The sequence below is a fragment of the Lactuca virosa genome, chromosome 2, assembly GCF_052849685.1.
Source record: "Lactuca virosa cultivar CGN04683 chromosome 2, Lactuca_virosa_CGN04683_v6, whole genome shotgun sequence".
NCBI lineage: Eukaryota > Viridiplantae > Streptophyta > Magnoliopsida > Asterales > Asteraceae > Lactuca > Lactuca virosa.
In genome coordinates, this window is record NC_136427.1 from 106,340,619 (window position 1) to 106,357,014 (window position 16,396).

The following is a 16,396-nucleotide window of genomic DNA, read 5'->3' on the forward strand; positions in this document are numbered from 1 at the left end:
CTTTGTGATCACTGACGATATTATTTTAGCCATTCGGGACTGTTTAGGGGTTCAAAATGTCGTTTTCGATTTTGGGCTGGCGTGCGAACTTTTCGGGTGGAATGATGTAGTCTCCGAATTGGACGGATTCGCACATTGTATGTATATACTAAAACAATAAATTACTATGTGATCACCGATGATGGTATTTTGGCCAATCGGGACTGTTTTGGAGCTCAAAAGGTCGTTTTTCAGTTTTGGGCTGGCACGAACTTTTTGGGTGGAATGATGCAGTCTCCGAATTGGACGAAATTCGCACATTGTATGTATATATGCTAAAACTATAAGTCACTATGTGATCACCGACGATTCTATTTTGGCCATTCGGGATTGTTTAAGGGTTCAAAATGTCGTTTTTAGGTTTTCGGCAGGCGCGCGAACTTTTCGGGTGGAATGATATAGTCTTCGAATTGATCGAAATTCGCACATTGTATATATATATATATATATATATATATATATATATATATATATATATATATATATATACTAGTAGGGTACCCGTGCGATGCGGCGGCGGAAAATACTTTATTCGGCGATTAATGTCCAACGATAATTTGTTTAGGTTTAAAAATATGAATTATTGTTTTATCTTAAAGAATTAAAAGTCCATAATTTTTCTTTTTAATGTTTGAACTTAACGACATTATATTCATTAACGAACATATCTATTGGTTAAATATTATAATTAATTTCTTTTAGTTAGGCGTCGAACAATATTCTCTTGGTGAATCGTGTTCTTTAAACGATTAGTTTTATACGAAAACTTTTCACATTACAAAAATCAGAGAATGCATCGATATATATCATTAACATTTAAATACATATAAATAGAATTTGAACGTAATTTTATTTTACATATCACGTAAAACTTCTCGATACACCACGTTTGATGTGTAAACTCCAGCTTGATTAAAATCTTTAGTAGGCTTCACTAGGACTTTTGTATTTTAGCGTGATATTCCTCTTGAGAGCGCCACGTAAAGTTGTCCATGCAAGAATACTGATTCGGGTAGAAAAACACCCACATTTGGAATTGTTTGGCCTTGAGCTTTATTGATTGTCATAGCAAAGCTAAGTCGAACCGGAAACTATTTTCTTTTTAGTTTGAATGGAAACATATCATCCGCAGATGGACAAAGAGGGATTCTTGGCAAAAATACTCTTTTTCCAGCATGATGACCAACTGCTATTTCTGCATCGATGACGTTCATTTGAAAACCTTTGCATATCAATCTTGTTCGATTACATAACCCATTCGAAGGATCAATATTCCGTAATAATATTATAGGGCATCCAACTTTAAGTCTAAGGTAGTGAGGGGGCAAACCACTAACATTTAGAGAGTTTAAGAATTCCATCGGATAGAAGTTATTCTTATCGTCTTCTGCTTCATCTAAACTGTAGTACACCTTTTCGTCTCCACGGAACCTATCGATCAGTTGGACATTAATTTCGTCGACATTTTCATTTTTAGTTGATAATATTGCCCTGGAAATAATATAATCTGAGAAACCTCCATTGATTTGCAAAGAAGGAAAATTTGCATTAATCAAATCATCTTTCGATTTAGCTTGATCAATGTAAGGAATACACATGTCATCAGGTATTCGAATAAAACTTCCATCGATAGCTTCTTCATCACCATCACCAACTCGTATTAAGAAATTTGAAAACCATGGATCAACCAATGCCCTTATGTTTATAGTTAACCATATCTTTTTAATCAAAGACCAAAGAGGTGACATCCGCAGGCTGGAGTCTACAATTTGTGCCCGAGTGCCACGTCGAATGACTGGCAACACTTGTCTAAAATCACCTCCTAAGACCATTATCTTTCCACCAAAAGGGAAGCTCACCTTTGTAATGTCTTGCATCGTTCGATCCACCGCTTCCACTTCATGCCTATGCGCCATCGATGATTCATCTCATATGATTATATTGGCCAAACGAAGTAGTTGTGCAGCCCCACTCTGTTGGTTGATATTACACAATGAGTTATTATCAAGATTTATCAGAATCTTAAAACGCGAGTGAGCTGTTCTCCCTCCAGGCATATTATTAGTAGCAGCACCAGATGTAGCAGTCGAAAGTGCAATAAGACCACGAGAACGAACCTCGGCAAGTAATGCTTTGTACAAAAATGTTTTTCCAGTTCCACCAGGACCATCTATAAAGAACACACCTGGTATATTATGATCTACATGCCTCATGATCTCATCATATGCAGTTCTTTGATCGCGATTAAGAGAATCTTTAGCACAAATGTGTTCATCTTCAACAACAATAGAGTACTCCTCTTGAACCTCACGATATCCTCTAGATTCCAAGTTGATGTTTGTATTTACCCTAGGAAGATCAAAGTCACCAAGATCCTTACCCATAGATTGCAAATATATAGCAATATCCGCAAGAACCATAGTTTGAACTCGTTCAACACTTTCACATTGTTGCCTGTAATCTTCAGAAAGTGAATTATAGTGGCTATCACATAACTTACGAACATCTCCGGGGTCACAATAAATCAATATAGTAGCAAATAACCTTCTTAGAGCCCCAGGAAATTGAAATAATGAGGCCTCTGTAAGACATTCTGATAGATTATCATCGTTCTCTATTAATCCTCTCTAAATGGCAGCTTTACGAAATGTCGGGTGTAATATGTTGTTCACCTTGTAAAGATCTTCAAAGCATGTTGGCCCTCTAACATGTGACAATAGTATTCGCATGTAGTATCGCTCTCCTTCAGCGGGGTTAGCAGAAACCAATCGGCCTCTCATTGCTCCTTTCTTTCGTTGATTCCAACAACGTTTGGTTGCATTCCATGTAAAGTATTTTGGGAATTCTTTATACAGATATTGCCTCGCTATCTCATGTTCTTTATTCGTGTCAAAAAAAAGCGGTCAACATTGAACTTCTATCTTTCTCCCTATCAATAATATTAGTCATCGTATCGTTATCTGAGAATCTAACTAACTGTTGGTTTGGGAGATGAAGATGCAAAGCCATGACAAAAGGGTGGATTTGAGAAAGTGCAAAGCTGAAAATCCGCCATATTGCGTCAGGAGGCGAGACATAACATGCATCTTGATATCTGGTGATCTCATTAACAATAGGTTATGCTCCATCTGGATCAATATGAAGAACTTGTTTGTCATGTCCCTTGTAAACATACTTAAAAGCGTATTTCACAGATTTTATACTCGAGCAAACTTCTACATTCATGTGGCAATTGAACATCATTAGCAACTTTGGATTATATGGGACCACCCACCTATTATCAAGTGTATTTCCTGGTACGTCTAACTCTATCCCATTGTTTCTCCTACGATATAACGGATATGAGTCATTTCCTTGTGTCGTCGCTTCATTAAATTGTCTGGGATATCTCCAACGACATTGTGCTGGCTCACCTTGCATACAAGGACCATGCATCATGTGTTTCACAACAATTTCATGAATTTTGGGATACTTTTTCAGGTCGCGAAGTTCTGCACACACCATCTTCTCATAATGGTATGCATTTGTCATCTTGTGTTCTGGTCTCATTATCAGGAGGAAATGCGCATGTGGCAAACCATGTTTTTGAAACTCTACCACATAAACATATGCTCGTACCATGCCAAGGATATGCTTCTTGAGAAGTTGATCCTTAAGATCTTCTAGTTTTGCACGAAACACTCTAGATACAAGGTCTGGCCGATCTTGAGCACTTTGGCCAAGTTTCAGATCATTAACAATTTCCGGCCAACTTGGATTGCATGTTAGGGTAAGGAATATATCAGGCTTTCCGTCATCTTGAACTAACGTCATTGCATCCAAGAACCATCGCCACATGTCATGTGGACCTCCAATAAAAGATGCAGGCAAGACAACCCTTTTTCCGACTCTACTTGGTTCGACCTCTCCAGCATTGACACAATCCACAATTCCTTGGTAAAGGTCCGATCTTATCTTTTTTTGGTTTAGTCTACAAAATAGCAATCGTGATGTCTCGATATTTATATAAATATCTACCACAAACTGTTGTAGCAATCTTCCCCCCAATAATATCAAATTATTATATGAACGAATCTGGAATTTGTAACAGTAATACTCACGCATCGGTACAGTATTCCTACCCTTTCTCAGGTTAGTCCCTACATGATGGGAATGTTCAAAACATATAAATTATACATAAACTTTCATCTAAATTATTCAATTTACGATAATAGAAACATACATACCTTCTACATCATCCTCAATATTTTCTTCATCAGCCATAACTTCATGAATGGACACCTCATCTCTTGCTATTTTTGCATGCCAACCGGGCTCACCATTAGGAAATAACAATGGATAAGACAAAGGATCATAACAACTTTCATAGGGTTAAATTTGTGTATTGTAGTCAGAACGCCCATACACAACAATGCTTCTTTTATATGTGGTTATATTGTCATTACCTTCTACCCAAATACTAGCAACCTACATAATTCTTTATTTTAGTATGGTGTATATTAAACATGCAAATTAGTATAATGACTTCAAACTAAGAAAAAGTAAATAAACATATCCAAACCTCAGACGTGGTAGGCCGATTGTATACCCTTTGGTCAAGATCCACCGATGCATTCAGAGTGACTCTATAGTTATCGAGAGGTCCTAGCTCACGAAGGCTTCGAAACGTTGTAACATATGGATTTGTAGCAAGAGAATTCATCAACGCTTGAATGATGCTTTTGTCAAGATTTGGCCATTGAAGTCTATGTGTAAATTCTGTTTCAGAATCATAGAAATATAATTGTAAGTATCTAGGTTTTCCATCCCGTGGTACTAACTGGTCGATTTTGTGATATATTCATCCATTGGCTCGAAATGTATATACCCCAGATTTCATATTGGCCAAATCATCATCCAAATTTACCCCCATAGATGTGAAAGAAAAGTTTGTATTGTAAGAACGTATGTTATCTCTAAACATTTTTCCTAATTCATTTTGTGATGTGAAAAGATGGTATAACTCATCAGGAATTTGAGAAGACACTAACTTTGTTTTCCCACTCATACAACAAAAGGTAGCGAATTCAAATTTGAATCGCTTTGCTCCACAATGAACACATGTATCACTTCCTTCTAAAACGCGATGTACTTCAGGGATACCTGCGAAAACAAAATGGTATGGATCCTCTGGGAGGATTCCATCTCGAATCATTGGATCGCCATGAAACTCACCACCACCTCCTACATTTACGAAATGTGAATAAAGAAAATATTTTTAAACAACAAAGTAAAAATATGGAATTGTTCATTTTAAGTAAACGATGTTAAAATAAAATATTGAAGTGAATTTAGATTAGCTACTAACCATTCGAGGTTCGGCTGATCGCTTCATAAAATAGAGGTAGTAATATGTTCGCATGACTTTGTATGTCTATTTTAGAATGAAATAATGTTAGAATGCCACAATTATAAGCAATGTAATATTTAAAAGTTTATAAATTGTATGTTTTTTACCATTGAAGCTTTGATGTGTTAACCCCGAACATATTTCGTTGTTTTCTTCTCTACGTGTAACATGATGTTGTTGAATAGTCTCTTCGGTAGTTGACAAACCTTCAATGTTTCCTTGGTGAATATTTTCAAGCATCCTCTTCTTCTCTTTACTTCGCTTATAATAATTTCGATTAGTATCTTTCCTATTTTGAGCAACTTTATTTGCACCATGCGGTATAGTATTTTCCTTATCCACGACTGGAGTGTCTTGTGATGTTGAAGCCTCATTTGTAAATGACCTCATTTCACGGCTAAAGTACCATCGATTTTGCAAGTTTTCAAATGGTACTCTTTCCAATTGTTGTCTACTTGTTGGAGTTATTATTTCTTCAGTGAAGTTAGTGGTAAGTACTTATGATAGACTTGTTCCTTCACCATCACCTAACTTTCCAAGTTTTTCCTTTTTTCGTGCGTAATATCCTTGATTAACTTTTTTTCGTTTTTCAGCAAGAGTTAGTTTGGGATGCAACGCCACTAACAACTTTTTGCTTTTTGTTTTTCTCATTATGTGTTGTATAATACTTTTTATTGTATCTTAATTTTTCTTCGTTCTGCAATAATTTTTATAATAAAGTGTTTCTTACAAGTGTCTTAGCTCAAATAAATAAACTAAACATATAATTACATTTATATATATCACACATACCCTTTTCAATATCTATACAGATTTGGGTCAAATTGCCATTTTCATTTTCATTATCTTCAGTCCTCATTTCACTATCTTCATTCGTCATTCCACGCTATAAAATTACAAAATATGAAAAACAACGTATTATATTTTAATCTTTCAATACATAAATTTACTCAACACTTGAATACACAAAAATCAAGAATATGTATGACTACAATAAAGTTTGAACAATACTTCAATTTGTTCATCTACAAAGTCTTTCAACATGTTCGACACTTAAATAAGGCTCAAAAATATATATATTACTACCAATGATAGTCCAGTACTTCATTCATTCGTCTATAAATACTTAAACATACAAAATAAAAATAAATAAACTATTCATCCATATATATTCCTAATAGTTTCTGCTTCTGGCATATCCGGATGAAAAGTAACCCTCGAAATGTTTGTAGAAGATAGATAATTTGTTGAAATGTTTTTGTACATTAATCCATCAATTAACATAATAAAACTAGTTAACTTGTTTAATAATTGAAAATAATTATTTTAAACTTACTTCCACCTCGTCCATTGAGTTTCACATTAGATACGTATATGATCCAATTGCTTTTAATTGCATGGACGACGTTATAAGGTAATGACGCAGGAGCAAGATACAAAATCCGGTTAATTACAAAGCCCCTGTTCAAATTTGGAAGAAATATTGTAACAACAACAACAACAACAACAATAATAATAATAATAATAATAATAATAATAATAATATGAAAACTTACGACTGGTCTTGAAGAACTATTTCGCACGCGCAATCAAATCGTAGAAGGCCTCCGGTAATAACTTTTCCAGCAACATCTATTAAACAAACTTAGATATTTTAGACATATAGATTAAATATTAAATAGTAATATAATGTGAATTTACCAATTAATCTTCGTTGATGATAATTTCTTACAAGACTTTCAATGGAAGCAACCATAGGATAAATCGGAAATGGGTTTTCAACACCCGGTTCAAGATAAGTAAACTGTGTATATTGATTGATAGCTATTATCCACTCATCATCATCAATGATGTATCATTCATACCGCGGGTAGTCATTGTGAGTCCATTCGACTTTAAAATGGTTTATAGAATATAAATTTCCAGTCATACATCTCCTTTCATATAATTCCATCAAATAGCTAGGCACAATAGCCACCATTTTCTGTCTCTAAATTAAAATATTGTTGAACAAATATAAATAAAGCGTAAATTATGTAAATAGTTAAATTAAGTATAAAAAAGATAATAATAGTATTTGGAACTTACATTTTTATCAATTAAAAGCAGTATTAGTCTGTTTTTATAACATCCCGCCAAACCAAATCAACACGAACACACTTGAAATTATACCAGCAATTAACATCCCGCCAAACCAAATCAACACGAACACACTTGAAATTATACCAGCAATTTACATCTTTTAACGAACGAAAGGTCTCAACTTCAAAATACATATCCCTTTTCTACAAAATATCAAATAAATAATAAAAAATACATAATACGTAACAATAGTAATATAAAAAACCACTATTTATTCACTTTCCATTTATTTAGGAAACATTCATACGCAAGTTTTTATTTTTTTTAATAAATAATTGTTTAAATTTCTATTTATGTCTATTTTAATATGTGATTAAAAAGACCATAATTATATGCTAGTTATTAGTGAATAAAAAAAATAACGTAAATAATTAAATCTTAAAAAAACTAATGGTAATGTCTTGGGCTTTTGCAATCCAAATAAATTTGAAATTTCAGCCCATAAATTTATAAATTTCAGCCCATAAATTAACCCAATTTTTTCTTGGAATCCACACTTTAACCTACAATATCTCTTCTTTCTCCTTCTTCCCCATCGATCACGATTCCTCCTGTACCTACCTCTACTTATGTATCTCTTCCCCATCGGTGATGATTTCTATTTGTTTAATCGCCAGTCTCTACACCGACATGGTTTCGACACCAGAAAATTCCCTAATAACATCATATCATTGGAGATGCCACCTTCGACTTTGAAAATCAGACCGTATCCTTCAACATTCGACCTTCATCTTCATTGGGTCGAGAATCGGTTCGTTTGAAAATCAGACAACATCTTGGTAACCGATAATTACTTCACCTTCTTAATAATTGATTTTTTTCATTAATCTTATATTGTTTGTAAAAGATTATCTATAGTTGTTGACATATTATTTGTGCTAATAAGGTAAATTGATAACCATTATTGATTTTTTTTCATTAATATGCTCCTGGTTAGATGTGTATATGAAAATGGATAATAACTCCACCTTTTTAAATGTTGATTTTTTTTCCATTGATCTTTTCATGTAAGTCCCCAAAATGCTTGTGTATCAATCAGATCCATTTGATGGTGCGGAATCCCAATCAAACGGATGATGCCAGATCAAAATAGAAGAGAATGAGAAGAAGATGATGAATCTTGAATGTATTGATGATATGATTGAAGTTCCTTACACAAGATTCACTTTCTCTCTCTAGAACACACCTTGAGTTTCACACACATAAGCTCCTCTCTCTCTCTCTCTCTCTCTCTCTCTCTCTCTCTCTCTCTCTCTCTCTCTCTCTCTTATATCGTACCTCACACCCCTCACCTCTATATATACATGAGAAACATTGGCCGTAAACAGGGTTTACGACCGTAAACCTGTTTACGGCCGTAAACACCCACCAGGCCGTAAACCTGACCGTAAACTCATAAAACATTACAGAAAAATACAATCAACTAGAAAAGCAAAGTATAAACCAATATTTTGACCCAACAATCTCCCCCTTGGTTTATAGCTTTCTTTTCTTAATTGACCCAACAAGCTCCCCCTAAAAAGTAGCTGGCTTTTCTTGTTAATCTTCATTGGGAGCTTGGCTTCAACAATAATCTTCAAATTCTTCACAGCTTCAAGATGAACATGATGAATCTTCAATAATTGACTTCATCTTGAGCAGTTGGGCATTTCTTCAAGATTTGACTCTGAACGCACATTGGGTCAGGAGGCTTGATGTACTGATTCTTGAAAGATAGCGCTTTCAGCTTGAGAATCTTCAGAGAGAACATCAGAGAGAACAAATCTTCTGGATCACTTCAGCAGGTTCAAGATAGCATCAGACTGATTGAGGAGGCTTCAATGCAATCTATCACCTAATCTTCAAGTGCAACTTCACCTTGCTTCTGGGGTTGAAAGATTGAATGTCGAAAGAATGTCTTCATTTCTTGCTCCTTCGAATAAGAATTCTTCGATGATCACGGATGAAGCCTTGGCTCAGAAATCTTCGACACAAACTCCATGAGTTTCATCTTCACCTGAATTCACTTTTCAAGACAAAACAAAACTAAAAGAAAATTTAGCACACAATATTTTTAGGTTTTTCATATTTTCTGAAAAAAAATAAAACAGAAACAAAAATATTTTTGGACTTTTGATTTTCTTGAACAAGAAATAAAACAGAATATAACATTATTTTTTTTATTTTGAATTTTTCTGATTTTTGTTTGTTTGTTTTTTTTTTAATTCTCCCCCTAAATTTGTGCATAGAGAAAAACTATGAACAAATTTAACAAAAACAAAAATATTTGGGATCAAAGTTGTGAGACAGTCTGAACTTGTTTATCAGTACCTTCACCTTCATGAATAGATCTGGTCAATTGCCGGTATTGTGGTCCACTTAAACACGAAGGAGATCGACAAACTTTTCTAAATAAACCATTTAGCTGACGACGACTACGGGTATTGTTGTCCACTTAAATTAAGCAACGAGATCTACAGGCAACCTCTTAAATGGTTCAATTTTAGTTGCACTAGAACGTGTTCCCCACTTCCCGATATACCCTGGTTATCAAGAACTTCCTAAGGACTCCTTACTTTAGGTGAGTAAACAATTATTAAGGAGGAAGTCAGATTTAGAAATAGGTGCATATGTTGTGTCCCAGGTCGGATATATTTCAATCACGCAGAGAGGACAACATATGACTAACAGAGATAGAGGGTTATAGAGATAGTAGGGTGTTGCATATGTTGTGTCCCAGGTCGGATCTTCCGATCACGCAGAGGGGACAAAATATGGCTCACAGATAGGAAGAATTGCAGAGATAAAGAAAATGCATAGAAATAGAGTTGCATATGTTGCAATCCAGGTCGGATCTCTTCCAATCACGCAGAGGAAGCAACATATGACTGACAGATAGAAAGCAAGAAAATAATTTCCTACAGACCTACTTTATCAGAACCCCCCAGTCGCCCTATCAGAACCAGAATTAAGGACATAAGTCCGTACATCAAGGAAAAGTTGAACCACTGTTCTAGATGCGTATTAATTTAGTGTATCCCGTGGGTTCCCGTGTTTATCTCACTGCTTAATCTACTCGAGCGTCGTATGGTCAGTCCAAACAATCCTAACTAAATCCACACTGTCAAATCCTTCGTGCCTACCAGCACATTGAACACAGAGTCTAGACAATTCAGATTCAGTCCCTTACACTGGTTTTAGACTGCCCGTTATCACTTTCTTGATATCACTTCCCAAACAATACCTACTAACGAAAAACTATAAGAAAATGAAAAATTGTCTTTGAAAAGAATCAATTTAAGATAAACTCAGGAGTATAGAGAGCAAAACACAAACCGTAATTCACCGATTGAATTTGCATTCAGGAGGTCTGAGAACAGCACGCATAATCTCAGAACAGATCCGAAAATTCTTCATGTCATTAAGCACTAACCCCATGTGTGATCCCTTCTTTTCTTCCTTTCCCGCAAAGGACACATACTCCCAAACAAAGTTATAAATGTTGTACAGTTGAGAGATGTCCCCTATCATGTGCCTGGAACAGCCACTACCAACAAACCGAAGTCTGATGATATGCCTCCATAGCTGCTCCGACACAGAGCGGGATTAGTTGGTCTTTGGAACCCAGTCCATTTTGAAACTGGGTTGAGCTTTTTCATCCTTGCACGGTACTCTCTCCCATGACATATCCTGTTTATCACAAACAAAAGATAAAGAAATATTAGAATCGTTAGAAGATTTGGGAGAGTGAGCCTTTGGAACCCATTTGTAGTTGGGTTTAACCCATTTCTTTTTCGATCTGATGGGTGGCTCAATACTTGATTTTGATCTTGATGTCGGCCGTTGAGATGACTTTGACCTAACCGGTCTTTGTTTCACTGGAGCATCTCTTGGATTGGGCTTCTTGGCTGACATTCCCTTCTTGCCCTTGGGATTCAGATTCTTGGCCTTGTGGGTTTGATTCTTGGCCTTCAGCGCATTCCAGTCACCATTGTCTGAACGTGACCTTGAGGGGTTTCTTTTGGAGTATCTCCCTCTTGGCGCGTTCTGCCACCCTTGTGCATAGTAGGGAACGTATGCGCGATTAGGACAATTTCTGGCAATATGTCCAGGTGTTCCACAGTGAAAACATGTCCTTTTCTTCACTGTGAAATTGTTTCTTCCTGCCCCTGGTGGCGTATCCTTGCCTTGTCTCTTATTTTTCCCACAAGCACAATTACAACAGGCACTCTGTTTCACTGGAATTGGTGGCCTGTATTTACCAACAGCAGGTTGATCAGAAGCAGCTGAGTTCGAAGCAACAGATTCAGAGTTCAAGGAGATGTTGGTTTGTTCAATGGTTTTCTCCTTGTTCTCATCTTCTGCTACTTTACTATCAGACACACTCTCTTCAGATGCTTGCTTGGATTGGCTTAGTGGTTGATCTGCATAGGAAGTAGAAGCATTAGTATTTTCAACCTGAATACCTCCTGACACAAATCCAGCTGGTTTTCCATATTGAAGATGTGCCTCCCTGTCAATTTCTTCCTGTGTCATAGGGATGGATGTGTAGTTATGATTGAAAGGTGGAGCAACACTATCATAACCTAGACCTTTTTGTTGGTTATTTTTAAATTGCAAACAATGATCTATCATGTTCGCAACTACTTCGCTTGACACATCAAATTTTCTAAAATCAAAATCTGCATTTTCAAATTTGTTTTTTAACAAGCTCAGCAGTTAATTCAGCAAGTTGTCTCATGACATAGTTATAATTTTCATATTTATTGCTATAATCTTCCTGAAGCTTCCTAAAGTCTTTGGTTTTTGCTTCTAATTCAGCCTTTAGGGGTTTCTATCCTTTCCTGAGTTGATATCCTTCGTATTTTAGGTCCTCGACTTCCCTTTTTAGCAAATCATTATGTTCACGAAGAATTTTAATCGTATCTTCACAAGATGGAGTACATGAAACTTCATTGACCGGGATGTTTGCGGAACTCATTGTTTTTCCACACTTCAAAGCGTCAAGTTCTTCAGTTACAGCAGCAAGACTAAGACGATTGAGATCTTTTGTCTTCTTGATGACAACCACGTTCATATCCTACGATTTCGGAAGTGAATTCAGTAGCTTTTTGTTTATCTTAGATTTAGTTAAGAAGATCCCAGCTATATTTATCTCAGTAGTAAGTGTAGTAAATCGCTGCAACTGAGCTTCCAGGGTTTCTCCAGGGATATAATTGAACATGTTGAACTTTTGTCTTAACATATCCTGACGACTCTCTTTCATGTCTTCAATTCCCTCGTAGACCTCAAAAACCATTAAAAGCACAACTAGAAGCCAAAATCAAACTTAAAAGTCAAACCTAAATTTAAAAATGCCCTTTGACTATAAACCTCAAAAGTCAACCTTAAAAGTCAAATTTAAAAAGTCAAACTCAAAAGTCAAACTTGAAAAGTCAAACTTAAAAGTCAAACTGAAAAGCTAAATTTGAAAATTTAAAAGTTTAAACGAGAAAGTTAAAGTTTAAAGTCAAAGGACAAATTTTAAAAGTCAAAGTCAAAATTTTAAGTAAAAAGTCAAAAATAAAAGTAAAAAATTAAAAACTATAATTTTTTTTTTGTGAAAAAGTAATTTAAAAATAAAAGAAATTGAATTTTTTTTGGGGTTAAAAGTGTCAAAAATCGAAAAAGGAACCGAGAAGGAGTGTTTTTGAATAAAAATTGCGAAGGAAAGGAACAAAGGGGATGCTAGAGGAGTTGGTAAGGCGCTTGGATTAGTAGGGAGGAGACCCGGGTTCGATCACCGGCACCCCCCAATTCCGTTTCCAATTTTTTTATAATGTGCGAAGTGAAGATGCGCGGATGCGAGGACGAGGTGCGAGGCCGAGATCGAAGCGAACTGGAAACTCCGAGTCGTACACGTGCGACGCTGGCCGCAAACCGAGGGCCGTAAACGTCCGAAGCGAGGCTGGCCGCAAACTGCTGACCGGAAACCGAAGACCGTAAACCGAGGCCGTAAACTCCAACCCCGGCCATAAAATCGTCGGAAACCCTAGCTGCTGGCCATACACGCCGCCACCCCCTTGCAGGTTACGACCAAAAACAACATTTTTTCGACTTTGTAGCTCCAAAACTCGATCAAAAACTCATTTTTATCAAAAACGCGAAGAACAAACCCCCCTTATTTTGCCACGATCTATCCAAAAACGCAAGAATCTTTCAAAAATAAGATCAAATATGCTCCAGATCTGGCCAAAATGATTGATACTATCCAAGCTCTGATACCAATTGTAAGTCCCTAAAATGCTTGTGTATCAATCAGATCCGTTTGATGGTGCGGAATCCCAATCAAACGGATGATGCCAGATCAAAATAGAAGAGAAGGAGAAGAAGAAGATGATGAATCTTGAATGTATTGATGATATGATTGAAGTTCCTTACACAAGATTCACTTTCTCTCTCTAGAACACACCTTGAGTTTCACACACATAAGCTCCTCTCTCTCTCTTATATCGTACCTCACACCCCACACCCCTATATATACATGAGAAACATTGGCCGTAAACAGGGTTTACGGCCGTAAACCTGACCGTAAACTCATAAGACATTACAGAAAAATACAATCAACTAGAAAAGCAAAGTATAAACCAATATTTTGACCCAACATTTCCTTTTCGTAAAATCCTATGCATAATTGTTGATATACTATTTGTGCTAATAAGGTAAATTGATACTCATTATTGAAAGTCGTCATTAATATTCTCCTATTTAGATATGTAATTGTTCATATATTTGGTTTGATTTTGGGAGGCTTTAAATCAAACAATAAACAAATAGTAAGTGGAGATATGCCTATGGTGTCACATATATCTACACATATGTTTGATGATGGTATTTTCTACTCATCTACACATTCTATTAATACAATGTGGGTTTATGTTTTAGAAATTTAGTATAATTACAATGGTTTTTTATCCTTTACCCAAACATGAAAACAAATAAATCATGTCATATAGCATTTGGAATTTAGTACAAGTATCTTGGTTTTTGCTCAATTGATGGTAAAAATCACGTTTCCTAATGGACATTAAGAACAATCGTATCTCTTGATAGTATTTAGTTTAGTACCTTCTTGCACCAGCTTGCTGTTTGGAGAAATTGATGAACTTTTCTTATGATCCTTCAGCTCCAAGAACACCAACTATGACCTTTGTTCCCTATACAATAATAAAAAATTAGTTAAGTGAAAAATACATTTATATTATTAAAATTTTATTATTGTTGTTCCTTGTCCTCTTTTTTTTTTTTTAATTTTTTTTCCATAAGATCTTCAACATTAAAATTTAAAAAGACAAGTTGTTAGCCATTTTTTAAGATGTAATTTATTAACTAATATTTGATCAACTATTTTTGTATAGAAATTACAGCCAAAAGGGACTTCAAGAATCACTTTAATATGTGGAACATCTCTTTTTTTTTCTTTTAACTTTTTTAGACTCCAAAATATCAGTACATGCAATGGTTTTTTCGATTCTCCGTGCTACATCTGAAGTAAAGGTAGCCTATTATTTTTTTCAAACCCCAATGGAAAAATACTTATGCATGGATGCTCATTTTTCAATCACTTTTGGTCCATGTTTTTTTAATCTTTTCTAATTTAGATGTAGAGTTGATGCTTTTGGGATTTTTTTATTTTTATGAAGCATGTTCCAGCTTAGAAATATTGAGATTTATGTGAAATAGTGTTTAATCGACCATTTCCTAACCATCATATGTTTGCTCGAGAAAATACATACGTGGGATATTATGCTTGAAAGGTAATGATAACCTCTTGATTAATCTATAACATTACTCTTGGATTCCTGTAAAAGCTCATTTGGATTCTTTATTTTTTTTTACTTACTGATTGCAAAAAGAATAATAGTAATAATAATAATAATAATAATAATAATAATAATTTGTTCAAAAGTCCATTTGTTAAAAAAATTCATTTGTATCCTCTTACATCTATTGAAAAATTCATTCGTTGAAAAGTTCATTTTTTTAAAAGCTATATGTAACATTAGTATTGGATTTCTTCAAAAGTTTATTTGGATTCTTTCTTTTATATATATATATATATATATATATATATATATATATATATATATATATATATTGAAAACTTTAATTGTTAAAAAAATTTATTTGTATCATTCTACATCTGTTGAAAAGTTCATTTAGTAGAAAGTTATATGACAAATTTATTTGTTTAAAAGTTCATTTTGTTTAAAAGTTACTTCGGTTGAAAAGTTCATTTGTATCATTTACATCTAATGAGAATATCATGTGTATGGTTTTAAAATCATGTAATAATTTGTTGAAAAGTTCATTTATATCATTTTACATTGTGTAAAATAAAAACGATACAAATGATTTTTTATATATTGAAGTAATGTGCAATCATGTTGATAATCTTTGATTTTTCTAGGAGATGATAGACCTTTGAAAGAGATAAAGAGGTGCAAACAAACCATTACCTGGCTTCAACTATATTATCGAAAATATGGCACAAGGAGAAAGGCCAATGTAGATGGTTATCAAAAAAAAAATATAGAGTGGTGAAGCTACTTTTGGGACAAAGAGAGGGAGAAAGAGATATAAGAGAGAAGATGAGGAGTAAAAAAATGGTTATGGGTCTTCTGGTTTTAAAGCAGGTAAAAACCATCAGCGATCCGAGTGAAATATTTATTTGTTTAAAATCCATCCTTTGATTCATCCTCTTAATGCTAAGATGTAATATCCTCCATTGGATTAGATGGTAACATAGGGGAAAGGCGTTGGATTAGATGGTAACATAGGGGAAAGGCTAAAAAGATAGCAATCTTG

At 34.8% G+C, this 16,396-nt stretch overlaps 3 protein-coding genes and 1 long non-coding RNA gene across 4 annotated transcripts; all 4 read right to left on the minus strand.

The window, feature by feature from the left end:
• Positions 1-1,130: 1,130 nt before the first annotated feature.
• Positions 1,131-1,955, minus strand: LOC145157660 (uncharacterized). Its single transcript, XM_079076669.1, has one exon. It carries the CDS (start codon positions 1,953-1,955, stop codon positions 1,131-1,133), a length of 825 nt encoding a protein of 274 aa, XP_078932795.1.
• A 12-nt stretch (positions 1,956-1,967) lies between these two features.
• On the minus strand, positions 1,968-3,094 carry LOC145157661 (uncharacterized). Its single transcript, XM_079076671.1, has 3 exons — positions 3,013-3,094; positions 2,712-2,917; positions 1,968-2,666 (listed from the first exon to the last, which is right to left on the minus strand). The coding sequence occupies exons 1-3, from the start codon at positions 3,092-3,094 to the stop codon at positions 1,968-1,970; spliced, it is 987 nt and encodes a 328-aa protein (XP_078932797.1).
• Positions 3,095-3,156: 62 nt separating this feature from the next.
• LOC145157662 (uncharacterized) lies at positions 3,157-5,818 on the minus strand. Its single transcript, XM_079076672.1, has 6 exons — positions 5,536-5,818; positions 5,182-5,262; positions 4,601-4,797; positions 4,485-4,506; positions 4,266-4,331; positions 3,157-4,178 (listed from the first exon to the last, which is right to left on the minus strand). Exons 1-6 carry the CDS (start codon positions 5,816-5,818, stop codon positions 3,157-3,159), a joined length of 1,671 nt encoding a protein of 556 aa, XP_078932798.1.
• Positions 5,819-8,681: 2,863 nt separating this feature from the next.
• LOC145156468 (uncharacterized) lies at positions 8,682-16,191 on the minus strand. The gene is made up of 3 exons (XR_013736727.1): positions 16,048-16,191; positions 14,657-14,745; positions 8,682-9,575 (listed from the first exon to the last, which is right to left on the minus strand). It is a non-coding gene; the product is annotated as an uncharacterized LOC145156468 (long non-coding RNA).
• Between the last annotated feature and the right edge of the window lie 205 nt (positions 16,192-16,396).